The 26,774-nt window shown below is 36.1% G+C and overlaps 2 protein-coding genes across 2 annotated transcripts in view; one reads left to right on the top strand and one right to left on the bottom strand.

The window, feature by feature from the left end:
- Positions 1 to 2,353: 2,353 nt before the first annotated feature.
- Positions 2,354 to 26,774, bottom strand: part of LOC112050432 (nostrin) — a 98,723-nt gene continuing 74,302 nt past the window's right edge. The window contains exons 4-14 of the mRNA XM_024088705.2: positions 26,255 to 26,398; positions 25,379 to 25,460; positions 24,535 to 24,665; positions 23,739 to 23,930; positions 10,520 to 10,655; positions 10,045 to 10,209; positions 9,657 to 9,809; positions 8,991 to 9,143; positions 8,001 to 8,337; positions 7,190 to 7,342; positions 2,354 to 4,898 (exon numbers count right to left, since the gene is read on the bottom strand). Of these exons, the coding sequence (XP_023944473.1) occupies positions 4,783 to 4,898; positions 7,190 to 7,342; positions 8,001 to 8,337; positions 8,991 to 9,143; positions 9,657 to 9,809; positions 10,045 to 10,209; positions 10,520 to 10,655; positions 23,739 to 23,930; positions 24,535 to 24,665; positions 25,379 to 25,460; positions 26,255 to 26,398 (1,762 nt within the window). The 3' untranslated portion in view covers positions 2,354 to 4,782. The remainder of the gene's footprint in view (positions 4,899 to 7,189; positions 7,343 to 8,000; positions 8,338 to 8,990; positions 9,144 to 9,656; positions 9,810 to 10,044; positions 10,210 to 10,519; positions 10,656 to 23,738; positions 23,931 to 24,534; positions 24,666 to 25,378; positions 25,461 to 26,254; positions 26,399 to 26,774) is intronic.
- LOC112050437 (uncharacterized) lies at positions 10,759 to 22,716 on the top strand. Its single transcript, XM_024088711.2, has 4 exons — positions 10,759 to 11,641; positions 17,449 to 17,617; positions 19,143 to 19,235; positions 19,852 to 22,716. Exons 1-4 carry the CDS (start codon positions 11,553 to 11,555, stop codon positions 20,014 to 20,016), a joined length of 516 nt encoding a protein of 171 aa, XP_023944479.1. The 5' UTR covers positions 10,759 to 11,552; the 3' UTR covers positions 20,017 to 22,716.

Below are 26,774 nucleotides of genomic sequence, written 5' to 3'. Positions count from 1 at the left end.
TTGTATAACGCTATTTAAATATCCTTCTCTTTGGGGTGACTTACCATTATCTAAACTCCATCCTTCGCCACTGGTGCCTACCTACCAAAGCCACCAAATGTGCAAAAAGTATGGCGTAAGCGGAAAACCTAGACCAGGTTATAGGAACAAAGGAATTAGAAATTAATTGACATGCCACCAAGACACCAGTGACTGAACTTCTTAAAGCGGAAGTACTAAGTGGATTCTTTCAAAAACAGGAACTTTTTAAAAGTGCTTGTAAAGCCTACTTGATATAAAAGAATTTGAAAAAAAATGTACATATAGTTTTATAAGCTGTAGCGACATATTTATTGTGGTAATTTTAATTAGTTTTAAGCTATAATAAAAGTAGGTACCTATATATTATGTGTATGTATTATTTTTGTCAGAAAATGCATTCAAGCAAGTCTAAATGAGGGCATGTACTCGTTTAGTATTATTCAAATTCAATTATCTATAATACGAGGTTGACTATAGCTATGTTAATAACACATGATATGGATCGTAAACATTAGGTAATTAAATCAAGCTATTATTCCATTACTATTCAGTCCAGCTTATAACCACCATGGAAATATATATTGCACGAGTAGAAATACACAAGTAGAATTAATAATATTAATGCAATGTAATGAAATCCAGCAATACACCTAACTATGAAACTAGCAAAAGCCCCACTTTATCATATCACCCACGTACTTGCCATTCCCACAGGAATACGAGAATGAAATTTATCCTATGTTTCTCGCTGATAATGTAGCTTTCTATTGGTGAAGTTATTTTATAAATCATTGCAGTGAGTTAGTCCTGAAAACGTAACATACAAACATAAATACGCATTGTAAAATTAATTAAGATATGAAATATGAAAAACTCGTCCGGCCTGTTCAAATACACTGTGTGACTTAGTGTATAAAATTACCGACAAGTCCTCCTCGTATTAAAGATGTTTGTTCGGTGTCATATGTAAGACAAATGTAACAAGATTTGGTCGTAGATATTTTTGGACTGCAGTCCTTTCTTGCCAATACTGTAATCTACGAATGTTATTTTAATAAATAATTTGTTGTCATCTCTACATGTATTTTATTTAAATGTGGTAGATACCTATTTTATTACTTACCTTATTTTATTGCGTTCTGTTCAGGTAAACAATATTTATCAGAGGTTTTGACTTATGACGTCAGAGCAGACGGCAGTAGAATTTCATTTTTTTTAAAATAGCAACCGTTGAGTTTCTTGCCGGTTTCATCTCAGCAGAACCTGCCTTCCGAACCGGTGGTAGAATCTTTACAAATAGTCAACTGACGTATCAAAAGTGCTTGTAAACTGAGCCTACTTGAAATAAATGAATTTGAATTTCATTAAATCGTTGCCTGCACACAGTCAATGTTTTTTTATTCAGTGGCAAGTTAGTCCTTGACTGCGATCTCATCATTATCAACCTATATTCGGCTCACTGCTGAGCTCGAGTCTCCTCTCAGAATGAGAGAGGTTAGGGTAATAGTCCACCACGCTGTCCAAATGCGGATTGGCAGACTTCACACTCCCAGAGAATTAAGAAAATTCTCAGGTGTGCAGGTTTCCTCTCGATGTGGCGATGTTTACCGTATGAGACACGTGATCGTGACGTGCTCCGGACCGGATTCGAACCCACACTACCGGAATCGGAGGCAGAGGTCATATCCACTGGACTTCACGTATCGGCTATGTCACCTGATGTTACATGATGATGTGTAAGTTACCCATATATCTGACGGACTGAACTAATAGGTACCCATGCTTCTCTGATGTTAATAATATTGATAATCAAGGCAAGGTTGCTTCAAATTTATACCGTTTTTATCACATAACTGTTTTTCTACATGTCCGATCTCAATGAAACAAAGCCTATATGTTGCGTCCATAGACCTAGATTGCGCCAGACTTAGCTAAGTTTACCTGTGATTATTTCCGTTGGTCATTTCTGATCGCCCCAACTCGATTTTTGTTTATTTTATTCAATGTGCAGACATTCAATTTCTGCTCTCTTATCATGGCATAGATTATTTTAATTTCCTCTCTTATAGATAACTAGCTGACACCGCGCGGTTTCACCCGCGTGGTTCCCGTTCCCGTAGGAATTTGGGGATAATATATAGCCTATAGGGCTATCTAACACTGAAAGAATTTTTCAAATCGGATCTGTAGTTCCTGAGATTAGCGCGTTCAATCAAACAAACAAACAAACTCTTCAGCTTTATAATATTAGTATAGATGAAGATGATGTCCCGTATACCTCGGCGACGAGGTATTAATGTTACGGTTTTGTAAATAAAATGTACAACAAACGTAACTGTTATCACCGTTTTGTTTATTACATAACATACTTTGGTTTAATTTTACACAATAATTAATAATTTACATTTAAACACATTAAAAGCTGAACACCGCCCGCACTTACACAAATTAAAAAAAATAACATTTAGCAAGGATTGTATTCAGCTTTGTACACATACTAATAAAACATAACATATCATTAACAATACATATAACATCTTTTATAATTGCGAACTGTAAGAGCCGGTTTCCATTAGTCAGTTGTAGGGTCCGGATTTTAATAAGACATTCCAGTTTCAGAATATTTTGTATGAAGTTATTCACACGATTTTATGTCAGAGCAGGTGTGAGTCATTATCAACCGATGCACGTCCATTGATGGATATAGGACTTCCAAACACCACGGTCTTCAGGCTTCAGTATCATGCGTCCAGCGGGTCCCGGTCACCCGCTTGTCGACGGCCCACCTAATGGGGGGTCGACCAACACTGCACTTTCTGTTGCAGTCGCCTTTGCCCCTTGGTAATCGTGTCTCTTTGAGCCCCGCCTATTGCCATTTCATAGCGACTCTTTAATCTTAAGTGAACTACATATAAAACATTCTGTCCCCTAGCAAAGTAGCACGTCGATTGTCTTTCTACGATCGCTAACGCTTCGATAACTATAAAATGTATGGAAATGTCAGATCACGTGACCTGTCAATAACAAATGCCATTCCCATACATCTTTCTAGTTTTCGAAGCGTCAGCGATCGTAGAAAGAGAATCGACGTGCCATTTAGCTAGGGGGGCTGAAACTGGAACAAGCCTCCCGGGCCCGACAGCCGACTTGTGGAACGGAATCCCGCTCTAACCCATCAGTAGATTTGTTCAGAGTTCTCACACTAATGAGATCGAAACTCAAATCAATAATAAAAATATTCTATGAATATAACATTAGGTACATCAAAATTTTAGAAAATTATACATTAGATCAATAATAATTACAAAAAGATGGGAATCGTTAATGTAAATTATATTCCTGTGTAATTATAACTGTTCAACAAAAATATCAATAAACATATAGTAAATAAAGTATAGTATGCGTCAAATATATTATAAAAGACATAATTTAGGCTCACATAAAACACTTTGTTTGTTTTCTCAGTGTAAAACACTTAGTAAGCTAAGACACTAGCAGGCCACTGTGACACGAATATGATTTTTATAGGGTAGCTTTGAGGGAACTATAAATAAAACACTTTTCATCGCATAAACAAACGTGTGAAACTTGTTTCTAATTCATATCTTAGTGTCAACTCTGAATATTGAAGATTGAACATTGTACAAAGCATATCCCAGCGGGTTATATCAGCGCCATCATCATCATTGGCAACCCATGTTCGGATCACTATTGAGCACGATTCTCCTCTCAGAATGAGAGGTGAATCGTGCTCAATTAGCTTAGTTTACCACAAGATTATTAAATTATCATATCAGCAAAAAACGTGAAGAAAAGAAATGAATAGAGAAAAGTGGTAGAGGAGGCCAAGACCCACAAAGGGATGTAGCGCTGAAGGAAGTAAGTAAATAATTATATCAGCGCCAGCGTAGTATAATATCAGAGCATACTAGAAATCTGGCGCATACTATACATAACTGAAAAATAATGAAATATAATGAAAAAAATCTTAGGAAAAAACAAAATATATTCGTTTGCATTTGCTTTTTAACTAAAAAAGGCCTTCAATTGACATCATCATTCAAAATTATCGTTTAAAATGACAGTATGTTTACATAAAAAATATTTTTGGAATTGTAATTAAAAAAATTCTGTATGAACCGTTTACCTTCATAACTTTGTGCGCCGAGTGGCATTTGCACAATTTAACTGATTATCAAATTATATTAATTATTATAAAATATGAAACTAAGAAACTGTCAGTCAAATATAAATCACAAAATTGAGGATGAAAAGAAATATTTAGAGCCTCATAGAACAACCTTTTTTTTTACTTTATTTTGAAGTTGAATCAGTTGTTACTAGGGAATTCGATCCTGTGATTCCTGTATTCCGGCCCATATTAAGGGACTAAAATCCCGGTATTGGAATTGTGAAATTCCTAGACTTTCAACGCTCAGAAACTTAGATGTTTAGTGAAAACAGATCCCGGTATTTTTTATCACCCCAAAATCCTGGTATCAAAAACAGGTTAAGGATCACATTCCCTAGTGACTGGAGTATGTATGCAATAAGAACATTTCTGCACTGACTGAACCCAATAAACTTGTGTCTCATAAAACTTGCACGAAAACAACACATACTATGAAAGATTCAAGTAAATAACGCTAACTGAACAAGTGTGCGTACGTCACGTAAGCGTGACTAATGACCACCGCCCGCACTTCAAGTTTAGATCAATGTTCTGTTTGTGTTCTGTTCACAGTTCTAATTTCACTTTTTCTATATACACGAGGTTATTTCTTCCACGTAAGACGAGGGGAAGATCCCGAAGGAGCCGTTGAGGTCGCCGCTCCACCAAACGTCATCTTGTTTCTCATATATATTTATTATATCACCTGTTGACAAAATATGACATCAGTTCTCAGTATAACAACCTTATTTTGGTTTGGAGAATAGAAAATGCCTAGTTTGCTAAGATTATAGTGATATTTAGGATATTTAAAAGCTTAGGATGGGTATTTTTTTAAGAAAACTATATATGGCCAACATAACAACATGAACACCAAAATCTTTACTGAAAGTTAAAATTCTGCCACTTTTTACGGTAGAGCAAAAAATCGCAAAGCAACATAAAAACAACAACATGAAAAATTCTCAGGAATATGGTTTTTGGCTAAAACTATGTCAGGTGCAGCAGTTTTTGTACATCTAGGCCGCAGACTCACGTGGAAAATATTAGAATAAAACATTCTTTCACTGTGTATATATATCACTTTAATAATGGAAATCAAGTGTGCTAACATACATGCTACTTTACAATAAGCATAGAAGATCTAAAGACAATTAACATTGTACCAACTAAATTTTGTTACAGTATTGCTATACTTTAATACCCTGCGTTAACAAACTAAAAAAATTATAATCCAATATCCCTTAAAGGCTACTTTTGTTTTAATTAACAAACATAACAATTTTAAATTTGAACAATACCTAGCATGTGCAAAAATTTGACAATTCAATTATTAGTAAATGAAAATTATTATAATGTACTCGGCTTGCACGCCTATAAGGCAGATTGTGTATGAACATTAAAATGTAACAATATCTGTATATGACCATCTCAGAATACAGAAAAACACATGACCACATTCTGGCAATAAATGATTTATGAATTATGATTTATGACGTCATACGCGCACTTGCACCAGAGTCGACGTACCACTCATTTCATTATACATTCCGTTTACAACCCACCACCTCCCATGGCCCTTTCAACCTCTCGGTAATTTGGGCCAGGTCGAGGGAGGGGAACCCGGTACTTGCTCTTTGCGTGTTCCCGGGACGCCTTCTTGACTCCCTGCAAGTTATTTTCTCTTTTCGCTCCTTGTCCCTTGATACTCTCCCCCTTCTGGGGCTGGACGACACACGAGGTTGAGATCCGCTTGCCGGCCGCGGTCCATGCGTCACCTTCGACCGGTACGGTAGTCAACGGTCCAGAGCACTCCGCCTCGCGTGCCACATGAATATATACACGCGTGTGTATACATTCCGTTTAAAAACACGACGTTAAATGAATTTTTACTCATTTTTCTTTGACAACGGACTACGGTAATGATTCAATTTACATCAGCCATCTTTGTTCGAGTTCTCGATCTCGCCTTGAAGTTATTTTCTTTCGCAGCGAATGCAGCGCCACTATCGGCAAACTTCGTAACTTCCATATCAATTAATTTCGATTTGATCGCATCAGGGCTTCATCTGGGCGTAGTCACTTTAAAACGGAAATCAAGAGTGCCAACATACATGCTACTTTACAATAGACAATTATCATTGTACCAACTATATTTTGTTACAGTATTGCTATACTTTAATAGAAAAAGCATAAAAATAGCTGAATATCAGATTTAAAACTTTCCACTGGATTTTGGGTAGAAACTAAGGTGTCTGTTGACAACAAGCTGCTTATACACATGCATCTTGAAGCTGTCCTGGGCCTATGGTGCTGAATTGGGGTAGTGCATGTGACAGTAGCCTAAATATCCTACAAATAATAAAAAACAAAATACTACGTACTATCGCCAACTCGCCGTGGTTTATCACAAATGAGAAACTACACCATAATTTGCAAATTTGCACAGTAAAGGATGAAGTTAGGGGTCAAGCCAAAATATTCAAGAAGCTTATTTCAGACATTCTGCCAAGCGTAAAACGAGCATTGGAATCGACTAAGAATTTGATAATAATAACATTAACATCATCATCATCATAATCATCATCATCATCATCATCATCATCATCATCATCATCATCATCATCATCCACCATCAACATTATCATCAGCAAATTATCAAACAAAAAGGCGTATTTAAGGAACTCTATTAAAGGACGGGAGTTTGTTTTTTCCTTCCTATATATTTAATTTTATGAAATTAACGTCAAACGTTCATAATTGAACGTCAAAATAACACGTTGCTATAGTTTGGCAACTTCGTTCGTAACAATCCCAATGTTCCTCGCAGGGCAGGGGTTGTATAGCGATGATGAAAATGAATATGAAAAACCCACGACTGATGCACGTCACTTCACACACAATTTCACACCCGCGCAGTCTTTCCTCCTGTCGCCCGCATATCATGGGAGTGTTATCAACAAACTTGCCAGACTATATAATACTATGTATAACAACCTGGAGACAGCGTAAGCTCGTCATCCATCCTCGCTTCGTAAGTGTAGAGGGCGCGGCACTTTCCGATATACTTCTGAACAGATTCATCGCCGTTCTCATTCTTGCCCACATCTTGCAAGTCTGACGAGCTGTCGCTCTGTGATGAGAACTCATCTGTAAATTAAAATAATCAAATTATTAGAGGAATCTTCAAGAAAATATGTTTGATAAGCATTGACATCACACTTTGTTATAAAAAGTTTAGCTACTACATACTACATAGTCTTAGGGTTCACTTACACGAGCAGCACGTTGCCAACGGAAGCTGGCAACTGCTACCGCCAACTGCAGTCGACTGCAGTTGTTGGTAGCAGTTGCTGCTCTTGTAAATGAACCCTTAATAAGATCACAAATAACTTAAACTGAGTAATCCTACTGATATTATAAATGCGAGTGGGAGTTTCTGACTCTATTAAATTCTGTAACTACTACTACAGTAAGGCCTACTACTACTACAGTAAGTTTAACTGTATTCACTGGGAGAAACTGACGTCAGTACTAATTTTAGTAATTAATGGACATAAAGAAACACTGATAACCACAATAGCCTACCTAGTGTATATAATATATACCAGATACTCAGAGACCGGTGCCACTAACTACTACAATGCTGTTTAAATGTCCAGAGACCGATCGAAAGATTTCTCTTCAAGGGTGGGATCACGATTCTCACAAGGGACTGGAGAGAGATAGGTAAGATAGATAAAAGCTATAGTATCCATAGAAATACTAGGATTGTGCGAGTATATTATGTCAATAAGAAAACAACTACCAAAATCGCTATCCTGCTGATTAGACAGTCCATCCCCCGCACCGCGTTCGCTCCAATCCAGCGGGCTATCGGGCGGCAGAGGGGCGTCAGGCGTGGGAGGTTTACTGGCGAGGGGAGGTAGTTCGACGCAGACTGGCGTAGTAGGCGCAGTCCGATGTTCAGCATGCCGTCGAAATGACAAGTGTTCTATTCGCAACTTGCTAGACGCTCGACTCATGATGGAGTCCCGCCTCTCCCTTTCTTCCCCTCCGGTTACACTTCTTGTGAGTGCAGTGTAGCTCGGTTGGAGGTTTTTGTTCACTTCGTTTTGGTAGTCAGTCTGTAGCCACGGTGGAACCTGAAAACATGTTTATAAAATTGATTATGGACACGGAGTAGTGTGTTACTACCGAGTGCAGCCTTTAGGGTGCTCTCGGTTAACGATTAACGGTAAAACGATTAACGGTATTGAATAAAATATGGAACTGACTTCTGACTAAAATGTCATAGGCTATATTTTATTAATGTTTTCTCACGGGAAGTACACGAGTACGCGGGGCGTCGGCTATTATTGCTACTAATTTTACCGCTATGTTTAAATCAGAAGCATGGATTAAAACAACATAAAAGAAGCATAAGTTTTCAAACAGTGAAAGCTGCCAGTGACGACTTACGCATCAGAGACTTGATCGCTAACTATGTCTCTCATAAGAAGGTTCATAGTCACTCAAAGGGCGATGGAGCGAGCAATGTAATGTAGTTTATCTGCGAGATCAAATCAGAAACGAGATATACTATCTATTGCACGGCCTGATGTGATGGGTTTTAAATAAAGGTATTCTGGTCTATGAATATATACCACCTGAACGGTGTCATGGCTTGCTCAATGGGACGCCTTCGGGAGTGAATACGAACGCATTTCTCAGAGAAAAACTGACTGACGAAGACTGCTTACTAACAAATTTTTACGTTCTGGTCAAAGATCGGGGTATAGATTTAAAAGAGATTCACCTTGAGAATGCTTTGCTGGAGACCCTGCTTGTCTCTCACGACATGTATGTGCGTCGAGAGCGGATGCTGCGCTGGCGGGCGACTGTCTAGCTCAGCCAGGCTCGATGTTATCTTGTGCCGCACTGCTTCCAGGTATGTAAGCATTGATCTCATCTTGAAAATAAAATAACAACAGATTAGTGTCTGTGGCCCCGAAAAGTAATACTTAATGAATTATAAAGTGTTGTTTTGAATTGTTAATCAAGAGGCTTTGAATTATGAAATTCTGGATCAAACAGTTAAATATTGAGCTTGTTTTCTAAGAGAAAAGGCATAAACTCTGAAGCTACTGAACCGATTTAGAAAATTCTTTTACCACCATCAGAAAGTCACGTTATTTGTGAATATCATATATATATTTTCCTCGTATTCTTACGGGAACGGAAACTACGCGGGACGTCGGCTAGTACCATACAGAGAGGCTAAAACAGCTAGTTATCCAAAGTAGATCAAGTTTCTACTTACAAATTTAACTGAACAGGAAGAACAACATTAGTTGAGGTTACAAGAGTCTAGTCATAAGACCCGGTATCTGGTCAATTTTCTCTCTGCCACACAATGGACCCGGCACCCATAAAGATATAAGGAAAGCTAGGATATTTGTCTTTTTCATGAGTCGCTACTTACATGGTATAATTTATCAGCAACATTTTGTTGGGAATCATCACTGCCGAATGTGGGAGTCTGTTTTATGGCCATGGACAGCTTTTCCAGGCCATGTTTAGATTTGCGTTCCCTCTCAATATCTTGTTTCACCAATTGTAGAATCTTTAGTAAAGCCTTTGAACAAAAAATCCTAATTAGCTACTTTTAATGTTGTACCCTAGGCATAGCTATTACTGTTTTGAATTGCAAGATTATGGACCTTGTAGTGTGGATATCAAATTAGTATATTTTGTCCCTCATTTATTTATTTGTCCTTTTTTAAATGTTAATAATACAAAAAATAAATTACAAAACACTTTTAAAAATTTATAAAACGTGTAAATGTCCACAAACAATGTCGTATACTAACTTGTTTCCGCCGTTCCCTGTTCATGGCGAGCGTGGTGTGCTCGCAGTAGAAGTCTGGCAGCAGCTGCTCGCTGGCGCCCGCGGGTGCTGATCGCACGCCGCGCACCACACGCATGTCCACATTTGGGTTTGCGTTCGCGATGGGCGCCGTCAGAGCATTTGTGGCCTTTATAAACAAACATGAAAATGACTTTCGCTGTGGGCCTTGCAGCTAAATACATACATAGATATCTATTACCTCCATCCATGATACACGAGTCTCAGAATGGAACGGGGGGTGTGGGGGATAAGGCTAACTGTCCATAAAATGTATAGTTCTTAGAATTGGTACCACATTTCAGTTGTGTGCAACTGAAATGTGGTGCTATTCAAAATTCATGATGGAGAGATGTAGTCAAAATTATCATGAAATATCAAATATCAAACACATATAGGTCTGGTCATGTTAAAGATTAATTGTTCACAAAAAATATTACTTCTGCTAATTGCGGAGGAACAGCAGCAGTGAGCCTCAGGTAACAGTCTGCAGAACTCTTCATCTGAGTAAGCCTCTCTTCTTCAAGAGATTCCAGCATGCCCGCGCCTTTCACTACACTTGTCTCCCATTCCAACCTGCCGATAATAAAAATATTTAATTATTGTTTTTTTTAACTGGCACACTTACTGTTTGACTTTTTAACAATTTCAATAAAATAGGTAGGTACCTATCTCAGGGATGAACTTAATAGTTTACCTACCCTGATGAGTTTGAGATAATCAAGTTTAATAATTTCCGATGGTCATTAGGGACTTGCTGACCTGTTGGTATGCCTACTAATTCAAAAAAATACCCCTAATTACTTAGATAATATTAATACCAACATATAATTTGATAAATAATTTGATAAAAACGACTATCGGCTTGTTGCCGGTATATAAGTTAATGTGAATTTAGAGTATATAAGTTTATGTGTATTTGGTAAGTAATTAATTTTGTGTTAACATAACTACATGACGTAGTGAACACTAGGAATATGGTAGGTGCGGATTTTTTTTAATAATACCTACCTACCTAAGTATCTACTGACTTCCTATCGTAAAATTTATTTGAAAATGATTTTCATTATCATCGAACAGTAAAAAATACTTTTACTTAATAAAGAAAACTTATTTTCGATCCTATAGTGGTCTATAGTGATATTATCGTTGATTTTGATTTTGATTATAATTGTTTACATGCAAATCCCATTATAATTCGTCTGGTTATTACTCCAAGAATAGTAAATAGATAACATATAACTACATAATTCCTCTGAGACTTCAAGGAAGTGGAAATGCTTCAAAGAGAATATAAATGCATATCCTGAAAAATATTGTCTATGCTCCTAACCTAAATCCTCCTTCTTTCCTTCCGGCGCCGGCGTTGACTATATTCAAGGTCGTCCGTGTTTTTGTGATTATTTGTGCTAAATTTTATTTTTGTTTTTGAAATTCCATCTGCAACGCAGCGTAGAAGGTTGACTGCACAAAATGAAGTGCTTTTTAAGGGAATGCGACACCACTACGGAGAATCTTTATGAAAAAACCAAACCCGGTGCGATTGACGTATCGTTTGTTAAGTAAGTGTTTCGTTTCATTTTAGTAACTCATCATAGTTTCATTTAGTACTAAAATAGGCAATCTACAAACACTATAGTGTTAGCAAATCGTGTTATTTATTATTGTCACATGGTGTCTCAACCGTATAAAGATAAGCTTATTCAGCTGTACATATAAGGGTACCATATGCTACCATATACTAATAAAAACAAATTCATACTTTTACTAAAAGTCACACAAAGGTAACCATGCGCCTCGGAAGCACATCACGCAGTCTAATTCACTAACTTTGATGTATGTTAGTTGACATTAATGAAATTAAGATTCCATTTTATAAATGTCATCCGGTGCCTACTGGTCCATAACATACAGTCGTCGTCATCAACCCATATTCGGCTCACTGCTGAGCTCGAGTCTCCTCTCAGAATGAGAGGGGTTAGGCCAGTAGTCCACCACGCTGGCCCAATTAGAGTGTGGCAGACTTTACACACGCAGAGAATTAAGATAATTCTCTGGTATGCAGGTTAACTCATGATGTTTTCCTTCACCGATTGATACACGTGATATTTAATTTCTTAAAATGCACACAACTGAAAAGTTGGAGGTGCATGCCCCGGACCGAATTCGAACCCATACCCTCCGGAATGAACACCCTCCGGAAGAGGCAGAGTTCATATCCACTGGGCTATCACGGCTCTCAAATGCCAAGTAATAAAAACAAATTCATACTTTTACTAAAAGTCACACAAAGGTAACCATGCGCCTCAGAAGCACATCACACAGTCTAATTCACTAACATTGATGTATGTTAGTTGACATTAATGAAATTGAGATTCTATTTAAATGTCATCCGGTGCCTACTGGTCCATAACATACAGTAAGTACTTGTTATTTGCCATTTGATTTGATGTTTATTTTAATAGGTTGATAGAAGGGACCAAACTAGTGAATAGGCCATCTTATCAAAACTGCAAAAGTATGGTACTCACTGCATAAAAAATATTGTCACGTGACGTTGTGCATTGACATGGGCATCTCTGAGGTGTAGGTTATCTTTCTAGAGATAAAAGTTGTAAAATATTGTCACTTTGTAACATATACTACTCTAGATGGTACTTATTCCATAACCTTTGGATTGACTCAAAACCTTAGTTTTTTCATCATCAACATCATCATTATCAGTCAATGGACGTCCACTGCTGGACATAGGCTTCTTGCATGGTCTGGAGCCGCCAGCATCCAGCGGCTTCCGGCAATCCGCTTGATGTTCTCAGTCCACTTAGTGAGGGGTCGACCAACTGCATGCTTTCCGGTACATGGTCACCATTCCAGCACCTTGGGACCCCAATGACCATCAGTTCTTCAAACTATATGGCTTGCCCATTGCTACTTTAACTTCGCGACTTTGGTTACTCTGTGGATCACCTCATTTGTGATTTTATCATGCAGACAAACTCCAAGCATAGCTCGCTTCATCGCCCACTGAGTGACTTTGAGCCTTCTAATAAGGCCCATAGTTATTAGGCGTATTATATTTTAAATAAATTTAAATATGAAGGGAATACCAGCAAAAAATTAACATGTGTCAGATCAAATCTGAGCATAGTAACACACTTAGCATTTGTATGGTTCTCTTTTGCTCTTTGTAATAAATAATATGTTATTCAGTTTGATGCTGTGTGAGTTACTGAGCCATTTATGATTTAGGAATCCAATTCTGGGTTAGTAAAATGTTAGAATTACAAGCTATCAAGAAAACATCACAAATTTACTCTAGGCAAACCAGTTGGCATGTGATCCTCAAGAGAGTGATATTTTCGACTTGCTCAACTTGACAACAACACTTTCTCACTATTGGTCAACATTTGTCTTTCTCTTGTTTCAAGATATGTTGTGGTGCACATCTTTGACCTACTGATTAACAACTAAACTGGTAAATGACAAATAAATCACAGTAGAGACTTCCTGTTATCAATTAAACAAAGATTCGTTTCTAGGCTTACTTTATATTAATGCAATTCTGCTATCCAAACTCTTTATATATATATATATATACTAGCGGCTTCGTCAGCGTGAAACTCGATGTAAACTTTGAACTACCTCTACATTACCCCTACCCTACCCTTACCCTACCCCTACCCTACCCCAACCCTGCCCCTACCCTACCCTACCCCTACCCTACTCCTACCCCTACCCTATGTTGAAATTTTTCTTGAATTTTCTTTGTTATAAACCTCAAGGAGCCTGAGACCTTTTCAACAAATGTAAAATCGTGAAAATCGGTTCGTGCTTTCTGGAGTTATAGCGTCAGGAAGGAAAACCCGACTTTTTTTTATGTCTTTCTCCTGGCTGTAAACTACCTCCCTGCCAATTTTCAGCTAAATTGGTTCAGCCGTTCTTGAGTTATAAGTGGAGTAACTAACACGATTTTCTTTTATAGATATATATATATATATATATTTTTTTTTATTATTATTATTTACAAGTTAGCCCTTGTCTACAATGTCACCTGATGGTAAGTGATGATGCAATCTAAGATAGAAGCGGGCTAACTTGTTAGGAGTAGGATAATATCCACACTCCTTTCGATTTCTACACGACATCGTACCGGAACGCTAAATCGCTTGGCAGTACATCTTTGCCGGTAGGGTGGTAACTAATCACGGCCAAAGCCGCCCACCAGCCAGCCCTGGACCAATCGGCCCAGCCGGGGATTGAACCCAGAACCTCCGTCTTGTAAATTCAACGCATACCACTGCGCCACGGAGGCCGTCAAACACATGGTCTATACTACAGCCTTTCTTGATGAGTACTCAATTCAATTCAATTTTTGATTTTATGGCTTGCTGCTGTACCAACTGGGTACAATTTACTTTGCCAATGTCGCGTGGTAAGGAAGGCACACTTTTAGAGGTTGATCGGTGTAAGCTGGGAATCAAGAATTGATTATTATTCAGCTTAATTTTGACACTATAAATAGCGGTTTTTTTTTTGTTAGCGTGGTTGTTAGTCACATTTCTGAAAGAACACAAAATTAATATTGTTAGCACATACACATAATATTTACAGCTTAATGTTATTACATTGAATATATTTACATATAAATTAACAGTAGGAACTAAACACAGACGTTAATGTCTGTGTTTAGTTCCTTCATTCAACATTTAAAGGATGTGGGAATTTAGGAGAAAGAACATCATATAGGGGGTGGAGAAGTTTAGGGCAAGAGAAGAGTATATGGGAAACTGAGCCTTCGTCCAAACCACATTCGCACAGAGAGTGATCTCTCACTCTAATTTTGTTTAAGTGGACAGGTGTACAGGCATGACCAAGTCTTAGACGTGATATTGTGGAGGTAACCCATCTGTCAGCATACCTATGGTGAAAGAACCAAGGTCGCTCGGGTATGTCTGGTTGGATTGAGGCATAAGATTTACCTTTAAAGGTTTTTGAATGGTTCCAAAGTGTTTGCCAAGATTTGTCTAAATAATTTTTTGCTAAGGTACTAAGGTCATGTGTATAATTTTTAAAATGTTCCAATGAGCCAAGTTGTACAGCTGCTTTAGCACAAGAGTCCGCAGATTCATTACCAAAGATACTGGAGTGGCTGGGTATCCATGCTAGAAATATAGACAAACCAAATTGATGATATGAGAACAAAGCTTCCCTAATCTGTAGTATAACAGGAAATTTTGACTTACTCCTAAAAGGATTTTCCCTAATGGAATATAAGCAGCTAAGGGAGTCAGTAAAAATAACAGTTTGTTTTATGTTATGGGATCGGGCAAACAGCATTGCCTCTAACAAGGCAACAGCCTCTCCTGTGAACACCGAGGTTTCTGGAGGACATTTAAATTGCAAAACTATTTTATATTTGGGGATCCAGCAGGCTGCCCCAACACAACTTTCAGGGGAGAGTTTTGAAGCATCTGTATAGATGAACAAGTAATTTGACCAATTTTGATAAACAATTTCTTGAAACTTTGTGTATTGTTTGGGGCTTCTTTAATTAGACTCAGATCTGTAATCACAGGAGGATTGTAAACAAGAGCTTCATATGATGTTGAATACAAAGGATTTGTTGGTGATGATGACGAGGGGTGTGGAAGATTATTAAATTTTTCAAAACTATTAAGGAGACATGAAGGGGGATTACTAGGTCTAAGGACTTCTGATAATTGGGTTAATTTAGACCATAGAGGGTGGGAAGAAAGCTGAAGTGTTTTACTGATAAATCTATCACATAGATACTGTCGCCTGAGATGCAGGGGAGGATCAACACATTTAACCTGTAGAGCATTTGTGGGGGATGACTTCATTGCCCCTAAGACAATTCTAAGAGACCTGTATTGAATTCTGTTCAGCAGTTCTGAGGTAGTTTTATTTAGGGGGTCTAAAATAAATAAACAGTAATCAATGTGACTACTTTTTGTCCAGGATTTATATTCCTCGGACGCGTACTAAGCGGTTTAGTTCCTCGTTTCTTATACGCACTGCAAAGATGTGGAATGCTCTTCCAGCTTCCGTGTTCCACCATATGCCGCATCACTGCTTACCATCAGGCGTGATTGCAGCTAAGCGCTTGCTTATACAAAATAAAATAAAAAAAATAATCTGGGGGGAAGAAAGGTGGACTGGTGTTTTAACACCACTGACCTGCCAGAGAGCAGGTTACATATGAAATGAGTCATCCTCGGAGGTACACTCAGCTGGAGCAATTTTTGCCTGAGTGAGGAAGAATTACATTATCATATGCAGAAGCAATATCTAGAAATATACCCACTAGCTACTCTCCCCTTCCAAAGGCAGTTCGAATGTCTGTAGTAAGTATGCTGAGACTGTCTGCAGTACTGAGACCTTTCCTAAAGCCAAACTGGGAAGGAGCCAGCATACCTCTGCTCTCCATTAGCCACTCCAATCTGTTTTTAAGGAGGATCTCCATAACTTTTACTAAAGTAGATGACAGTGCCATAGGTCTATATGGATTAGGATCTGATGGATTTTTGCCAGATTTGAGTATGGGGATAACTAACTGGGTTTTCCAGGCAACTGGAATAAAGCCCTTTTCAAAAAAATAATTTATCATGTTAAGAAAACAGTGTTTAGATTTATCATTTAATTTAACCAAAAAACAGTAGGGTACACCGTCTTCACCTGGGGTTGAATCTTTTAAACCACTAAGGGCTATTTGAAGTTCTGCAAAGGAAAAGAGGGCATCCATTTTATCTGTAGTTGAAATTACTGAAGGAAATGTGTAATCTTCCATAGTTGGAACATAAGGGGGGCAATTTTATCAGCAAAAGCACTAAGCCTGAATGGCTTAGTGCTTTTGCTGATAAAATTGCTGATAAAATTGCTGATAAAATTGCTGATTGGATTATTGGAGATGGGATCAGAATGATTTAAGGATCTGCGAAATCTTCTGATGTTATTCCAAACCACTGAGGAGGGTATAAATTAATAGTCATTTCACACCTAATAATAATTATAACTAACTTGTTCATAAATTTATTAAAATAAATTTGATTAATAAACTTAATAAAATGTTTTATAAAATAATATATTTTATAAAACATTTTATTAACCAACCATACATATTTTAAAATAAATTAGATGAGAAGTGAATTGTGTTTTCTACCTTCATTTCTAAATTATTTGTTGGTAAACAGTATTCATCAAGAAAGGCTGTAGTATAGGTTAGATATTGACTCTCAACGACAAGCCATATTACATCAAGCTCTTGTGAACTAAGCATACTTCAAGTGCTTAAACTATTTTGACTGAGAGTGCAAAACCTCTGTAATAAATTTCAAATTTTTATTTTCAGGTTTCCCAAAGACCCCAATACTCGGAAGCTTTGGCTAAAAAGCCTCTGCATTATAGACCCTTTACCAGATGATGCCAAGATCTGCTCCCTGCATTTTCTTGATGATGATTTGTATCTGAAAAATGGTGTGTTGCGAGTTTCGAGTGCTGCTATTCCTATTATAATGCCGGTAAATATTTTATGATATTCTCCTAGATTCTAACAAACTAATGTTAGTATCGAATATTTGTGTTTATCTTGTCTCAAACAGACATTCTAAGCAGTTATTTAATCGGATTATGGTTCAAAGACTGATTTCAAAGAGAAAAAGAAAATCTTGTCTCGATGTCATAGTTGAAGTAGTGAAAACGCTGCAATCACATACGACAGAGACAAATTTTAGCATTACATGGATTCATGCAGGTGCCGCTTCCATCGCGTGGTAGAGAGAAAAACACCACAGAAAGTCCAGGACTTGTGACTACTGGATGTAGGGTTAAGGAATTCCTTGATGATCTATTCTATTGTCGGCTGAGCTTCAATGAAAATTAGTTCAAAGAAAAAAAGTTTTTCTGTCTAACCAACACTGAAATATTTCCACAATAACATTGTCACTTGTCAAACATTTGAATCATGTTTATTGTCTACAAAACGCCAGATAACTGGCACAGACCACAGCCATAGCAGTCACCTCTGCTGTGAGTGTTAAGATTATACTTTTGTGCTTGCAATATGTATTCTATAGCCAACTTATTGTGGTATGCTGTGATCTGCACATGTGGAAGTTTTGTTCAGGGGATGTCTGTCAAAGCAGCATGAGTAACCAGTAGTTTGTGTGACCTATTTCACTTGATTTCTTTGAGCGTAGCATATTTGAATGTAACCTTGTACAAAATTTAAAAGCATGTAAGATATCTGACTGCCAGTGGATCATTTCTCTCTAATGTTTATTGTAATATGAAGTTATTATCAAAGTATAATTTTTGGATTTTGTTGGTGTCAGTGAGGCAAAATACCTCAGAACCCGGTTACAGTGAATGGTTTTTTTTTTAAATTTAAATCCTTATGTTATATACTAAAATGTTAACCCATTCAAAATTATTTTTAAAATCATTATTCTAAATCAGAAAGATATTAATTTTCTTTTGAGTTTAAATGAAATCTAATCACAACATATTACAGCACTGGGAAGTTATCTGGATTATTTTTTAGATTTTGTGTACCTTGTCGTAGGAATGTAGGTGTGTGTGTGTTTGTAAGCCTAAACTTTTGAAGGGTTAATCTAAGCCTAAACTTTGGAGGGTTAATCTATTTGAAAAAGCACTAGCAGTGGCAGTATTTAAAAGGGCTTCACTAAAGTTATATTTTATTAAATATTTGAATCAATTTGACAGTAGATGATGAGAAATGTAAAAACACATTTCAAGAATTAGGTTTTTTTTTATTACTTTTAAACAGGTTCAAAATTAACCATCTCTTAACTTGTGGCTAAAACAGAAAGTTTATAAAACTTGGGGGAGTCGCTAAACTCCCCTAAGTTTTATAAATTTTCTGTAATATAAAATTAAATTAATTAAAATGGGTCTTTGTTTTCTTATAAAATAGTTTTAAATGAACTAGCCTTTTGGACTGTTATTGCAGGTTTGATCAGAATCTCAAATTATGGTGACAGTATTTTTTCATGTTAAATTTTTTTAATAAACATTTTTTTTCAGTTCTGCACGATTTGCCAAGATACAACCAACAAGCTGTTTAGTTTGACTAAATACAAGGTTGAACAAGTATTTGCAGCAATAGCTCGCATACCTGTAAGTTCTCAAATTTTCTGTTTTTACTAACTATTAGTCTTGACAGTCACTTTCTCAAGTGTTTTATTAATTTCCACCATGGAATATAATAAAATTTTGATGAATATCTCAATAACTATGAACAATATGTAAAAAATGTAAGGGACATTAATAATTATTGTAGGGCGTACAAAGAGCAACAAAATAGTATTGCATCAATATTTTCGTATCTCAATGGAGAACAGAGTTATTGTAAAAAACTGGATTTAAATCTTCAAGGTGACAGAAAATGTACATAGGAAATCTTGGTTGAGAATTTGAAGTTACACAGTACCGTTTAGCACACATCTTCGGGTAGTTTTCAAAACTATACATGGCAGAAGCATGAAACCAAGAAACCAAGGTCAAGGACCCTGGTTTAAACCAGTTAGAACTAAGTTATATATTACTAGCGGACGCCAGCGACTTCTTCCCTTAGACCTCCTTAATCCGGCACTGTCGCAAAATCCGTTCTTAGCGGAGGTCTACTAAGTATAAACTACTTCCCTGCCAAATTACATCTTCGATTCAATCGGTTTTCGATATTTTGTGATGATTGACCTTTCGCTTTTATATATTTATATTATTATTGTTTCAGGTATGTACTAACATTAAACCAGGAATTTGCACGGCTTGTTTGGTGTCATTGGGGGATTCAATTTTGTTCAAACAGATGTGTCAGGACTCTCGAATGATACTAGAAGAGTTTGCGTTGAAGATAACTCCCGCTCTTACTTCGGTACGAAGGCGAGTTTTCTTCTAAAGGGGTGATTTTTGATCCCAAGAGTACGCTCTCGTGATCAAAAACCATCTTTTTAAGCAAAGTACATGACGAGATCCTCCCTAATATCTGTGAAGCCAAAATTATGTTCCTCAGTGAATTCAAAACATGAAACACCGCATCAAGGCACAATGATTTTTCGTTTTTACCATCAACTAACTTATGTGGTCATAATTTATTTTAAAATTCGTTTTACTAATGTATTTGAATTCATATGACTCTCGACTCGGGCGTCCCATACTTAATGAATAGAACGCAAATGGTAGATATGTTACCGTTAAATTGAAAAATACGTCAGTTTATAATCTCATTCGTGATATTATAATCTACTGTCATATTGTGAACTGAAAATATTGATTACAATTTAATGTGTTATTTATCGGTATATTATAATCTATCGGAGGTGAAACCGATAAATTGCAACCTTAAAACGTCAACTGTCGAACTTGCCCCCAATTGGTCGGTCTTACAGCAGACCGTTCTGTGTCCATAGAGTTAAGAATAAAACACATATGTCAGTCAAATAAAATACTTCAAGAATTGTGACATCACATATTTATTTATTATTTATTTTACAGAAAGACTGACCCTTAGTTTAGATTTAACTAAATTATACTTATACTAAATAAGTGTAGATTTGATTAAATTATACTTATAATTTACAATAACAACATTTTACTAATGGAAGAACAGTGTTTAAAATGAAGTGTTATTAGGAAACGCACTGGCCACCCCTCCGGTTTTCTTTCTTTTTCTTTTTTCTTTAATTTGTCCATTGTAATTTTTTACTATTAATTAATATGCCCGCGGGATTTTTTCAAAACTATTCAAATTTAGATAGACTAGATAACTAGGTGGTGTATCTACTATTTGTGTTCTATTAATTAACAACGGGACTCTGTATAATTAACATGAAGGCTTTACACACTGTGCTGATTTTTGTTAGTGAATATTTATTTTAAGTGATGGGTCACAAATCAAAAAAATAGTGAATTAATATTTATTGTCTTCAAGAAATGCAAACTAATTTGTAATGATGTCAGATTTAGACCTTTGCTGGCAATGGCCGGAAATTAGACATCATTAATATCTCAAAATTCTGTTGAATTTTTAACTTTAGTATAATATTTTTTTATTTAGTTTTATTTGTCACTTCTTTTTAATGGACTCTCTCAATTGTAGAAAAATACGTACTTTGTTTAAGTATTTCTGTAAAACATACCAATATTTTTTTCATATATAGTTATCAAAGTACTCTATTTTAGAAAAAAAAATATACTTGCTTAAGTATTTCTGTAAAACATACCTAATTTTTTTTCAGATTTAGTTATCAAAGTACTCTACTGTAGGAAAAACCATACTTGTATTTTTTTTCATTTATAGTTACCAAAGTGCTCTGTTGTTGAAAAATTCATACTTGTTTTATATGTAAAATATACCTTTATTTTTTTTTTATTTTTATAAATATAAAACATACCTATTTTTTTATTTAAAGTTATCAAAGTGCTTTACAAAATTACATACTTGTTAAAGTGTTTCTTTAAAGCATACTTATAAGTTTTTTATAATAGTTATCAGTGATTTTAGAAAAAATCATACTTGATTAAGTATTTCTGTAAAACATACTTATAAGTTTTTTATAATAGTTATCAGTGATTTTAGAAAAAATCATACTTGATTAAGTATTTCTTTAAAACATACTTATAGTTTTTTATAATAGTTATCAGTGATTTTAGAAAAAATCATACTTGATTAAGTATTTCTTTAAAACATACTTATAAGTTTTTTTATTATAGTTATCAAAGTGCTCTATTTTAGAAAAAATCATACTTGTTTAAGTATTTCTATAAAACATACCTATTTTTTTTTTATTTAATGTTATCAAAGTACTTTATCGTAGAAAGTTACATACTTGTTTAAGTATTTTTTTTAAAACATATATGGTTTTTATTATAGTTATCAAAGTGCTCTATTTTAGAAAAAATCATACTTGTTTAAGTATTTCTATAAAACATACCTATTTTTTTTTATTTAATGTTATCAAAGTACTTTATCGTAGAAAGTTACATACTTGTTTAAGTATTTTTTTTAAAACATACTTATAAGGTTTTTATTATAGTTATCAAAGTGTTCTATTTTAGAAAAAATCATACTTGATTAAGTATTTCTGTAAAACATACCTATATGTTTTTTGTTATAGTTATCAAAGTGCTCTATTTTAGAAAAAATCATACTTGTTTAAGTATTTCTATAAAACATACCTATTTTTTTATTTAAAGTTCTTAAAGTATATTATCGTAGAAAGTTACGAACTATTTTAAGTATTTCTTTAAAACATACTTATAAGTTTTTTTATTATAGTTATCAAAGTGCTCTATTTTAGAAAAAATCATACTTGTTTAAGAATTTCTATAAAACATACCTATTTTTTAATTTAAAGTTACCAAAGTACTTTATTGTAGAAAGTTACATACTTGTTTAAGTATTTCTGTAAAACATACCTGTATTTTTTTCATTTATAGTTATCAAAGTAAATAATAATTATGTGCATACATGAGTAACATGTACATATTGAATAAAAATATAGTAAAAACAGATGTGCCCCTAATTATGTATGTGTGCATAATATCTTTTGCTATATAAATACTGTACTACTCAAATTAAAAACCTTTGTTATTTCAATTGTGTTTATCCCAGAAATTCTACTAGGTATAAACGCGAAAGTTTGTATGGATGTTTGTTTGGATGTTTATTAATCTTTACCGCCTACTGAACCGATTTGGCTGAAAATTTAAACGAAGATAGGTAATACATACCCTGTATTAAAACATAGGCTACTTTTCATCCCGGAAAAATCAATGGTTCCCGATGGGATTTGTGAAAAACTGATTTCCACGTGGACGAAGTCGCGGGCGTCCGCTAGTGTAATAATAAGATGATCTCTTTTTTGAGGGTATGTAATAGATGCTTTCAACACGATGTACGATTATCTTTCTGATACAGAAGAGGATCCAAGTTGGTGAAAGAAAGTGGTAGGTATATAATTACAGACGATTTGGGTTTTAAGATTTTATCCATAGAACTATCATAAGGCAAACGAATGTCCCAAGACTTATGTGGCCATAATATTCATAAATTTTAACCAGGCTGATGGTAATGTACCTACTGTTACCATAGCTGGGCTTAACTCTTTAATCCGTTAATCGTTAATTAACGAAGTTAACATTTTGTTTAACGGATTAACTTTTAAAAATGTTAACGGACCCGTTAAATTCCGTTAATATGCAGAAGTCTGTTAATCGTTACTCCAATGCCTACTATTTACCGCGCGACGCGATTATCAGGTTTAGACAAGTAAGAAATGATGAAAGATTTTTTTTTCAAAGAAATCAACAAATTACTAAATTAATGTTAAAATTATAGATAAAATCAACTAAAAACAAATTATGGCACTTTTCCCCATTGCTCATCTTTATTTTTCCAATGGGGATCTCTCACAATGATATAAAAATGCACTATTAACCAGTCATATTAACGGATTAACGATTAACGTTAACTTGCGTTAATTCTTCCAAAATGTAACGTTTAACGAAGCTAACTTTTTTGTAGCGGATTAACGAAGTTAACTATTTGATTAACGGTGCCCAGCTATGACTGTTACTTAAATAATTTTCAAAACAATCTGACAAAACGTATTTACGAACCTAGCCCGCTCCGCTTGCACGCAGACGTTGTAGTACTCAACCTCGGTCTTCTTTACGGCATCTTCTGTCTTTCTCTTTTTCACCTGCAGCTTAGCAACGTCTCGTTCACTAGTAGGGTTGCCTCGCTCCGCTCTCGCCGCGCTGAGAATCGAATGTGGAATGTGTCCCACACTTGAGCTCCGGGACATGCGGCTGTTGATAACGCATCAAATATAAAAGTTGTAACTTTGCTGGGACTGATTTATGCCGAGGAAGCCCAGGGATGATTTTTTGGATGATAAAATCGTAGTTAAAGTCAAGACACGAGCGTAATTTAAATAAGTAATAATTAATTCCAGCTGCAGAAATTCGGCGTGTAAGTCGGAACACAACTCATTTTGTGACACCGTGTGGCAGGAACTGGATTTTTGTATGAAACTGAATGCAGCAGAAATTACGCTCGTTTGGCCTCACCCTAATTCAAGAGCTATACCTGCACGTCGAAGTTAGAACTCCATCACACAGGAATATACAAGCAGTGTTAAAGCGTAGGTATGACAAGGGTCTTTCTTTAATAAAAACAAGTCGCATAAATGATAATTCGCCTGCATAGCCCGCATGACGACAATGGCCAAGCATTCATACTTGTACATTCGCATAGCTAGATAATCGCATCGCAAGTAGATTGAAGGATCCTTCAATTAATTCTAAGGAATTATTTTCGACGGGGACTGATGACATTAAATTACACTTAATAAAGATTAAGAGGATCAAAGGTTCGTCATCATTCCAATCGAGAGCTTACAAGGGATCAAACCTAATGTCTAGGGAAGCGTCCTGCAGTTTCTCGTTTTCTCTCGCCGCCGCATGTGATTGTCTCTTCGATTTGGCCTCTGATGCCCTCCAGTCTGCTAATGTGCGCGTTGTTTTATCTACATTACCCTCTATCTGCAAAACGAAAAAATGCATGAGTTATAAACTATTCTCCATACTTTTCGCAATATTGTGCCTACATTAGTTTATTCTGATTGTGTATTTGCTGAAGAGTATTTAGAGGATCCTCAAAGACGGCTCCTGTTGCACGGGGCTCAGTTGTATTATTTCGAGACGGATCCCAATTCCATCACCTAGATACAGAACCGCTCTCTGAAGGCAACGTATACCGAGGGCTCAGTTCATCGTCGTTCACACCTACAGTGCGGTGAACTTATATATGGGAGTGGAAGTATTCTGTGGGAATGAAACACGTCAAGAGTGCATACAGGGGAGTAATAACAACGAATCTCCTGCTCGAACCAGACAGGGCGATGAAAAGTGTACCTACCAACTTTCGAGGTGGTATTGGAAAGTGCAGATAGGAAAATAGTGCTGTAGATCAAGCCAGGCTTCTAGCTTTATTCGAAAAGGAATCTGGGTATTGGCTCCATGATTTGCTATTAAAAAACCTTAGCACTTTATTAACTAACCAAAGTTTTCGTGTGACTCTGGGACTCAGACTGGGTAAGTACACCATCTACCATACGCTTGAGGAGGATGATAGATAACTATAACTAAGAGACTTTTATACCTCCTCCTTTTTTAAAGTCGGTTAAAAAGATAGGCATGTCCTTGTAGTGGACAATTAAGCTATTAGTGATAATGGTAACAGTTTAATAGCGTACCTTTTTCCTTAATTTGAGCTGACTATCGATGACGTGTTTCATAGGCTTCACTAGTTCTTCAGATAAGGCATTTGAATAATTTCTGTAAAATGGAAAAAAAATATATGGACTCGTATATGTTATATTCGCGACTGTTATGTCGTATATACATGGCGGTACGTCTCTGGAGATACCTAAGTACCTCTTGTTAAGACCCGAATCATTTTGAAAATATGATATGTACCTATTCAATATTCATTATAAAAACATGTAGGTATATTGAAAAATACAAGATATTAGCAGACGCCGCGCGGTTTTACCCGAACTTTCATGAATTCGTTTGACGATATTATATCTATAGAGGTCAGTCATCAGCGTTGCTCGTTTGTGTCGCTGGCCCTACAATATACAGGGTGCTGGGGAGTATTTCACATAGCTCTGGGGTTATATTCTTTACCGAAAATTGATTAAAAATGTTCAAGGAACATGTGTAAAATTAATATTTTCGGGGTAAATAATATTTTCTTTTGTAAATAGATCTTAAAATGTGTCCCTTATACGCATCCGTATAAGTATGACGTAGCCAAGTTTTAAGTATTTTAAAATGCAAGTATAGATAAAGTTTGTATGAAAAAGTGAATTACTTTGTATGACAACATAAAAATCTTTTATTTTTTAGTTAAAAAAATATAACTTAAGAAGTTCGGTTTATATAAGTGGACTCGTCAACATCTTGAAGTTATGGGAAATACTCCCGAGCACCCTGTATATATAAGTATATACAACATAAGTACATAAGTCTAGCGTAGTGGGCTTAAGCTCCATATCCCCTTCTCTATAAGAAAGAAGACCAGGGTCTCATAAGGCCCGTACAAATAGTCTGAGAGTGGCGGTTACCTGTGTATTTCTGATCGTTTTTCCATTTCAATCGCCACATGCTTCCACGAATCGACGCAAGAGCCTACACTCTCTTTGCAGGCTTTGCTCAGCTTCGTGCCTAGTTTTGACAAACATTTCGAGTAGTAAATCTCTGCCTCTACCCTGAAAAAAGTAAAGTCCATTTAAGTTACAGGCTTAAAACTTTGTTGTATTCTATTTATTATTATACTAGCGGACGCCCGCGACTTCGTCCGCGTAAATTTCGATGTCAACTTTACTACTACCCCTACCCTACCCTACCCCTACCCTACCACTACCCCAACCCTACCCAACCCCTACATCTACCCTACCCCAACCCAACCCTTACCCCCACCCTACTCCTACCCTACCCTACCTTACCTACACCCTACCCCCATCCTACCCCTACCCTCCCCGTACCCTATCCCTTTCCTACCCCTATCCCACCCGTACCCCTATCTCACACCTATCTTACCCCTACCCTACCACTTCTCTATCCTACCCGTACCTCTACCCTACC

Source organism: Bicyclus anynana, chromosome Z (genome assembly GCF_947172395.1).
Source record: "Bicyclus anynana chromosome Z, ilBicAnyn1.1, whole genome shotgun sequence".
NCBI classification, from domain to species: Eukaryota; Metazoa; Arthropoda; class Insecta; order Lepidoptera; family Nymphalidae; genus Bicyclus; species Bicyclus anynana.
This window is presented reverse-complemented; position numbering and strand designations above follow the sequence as displayed.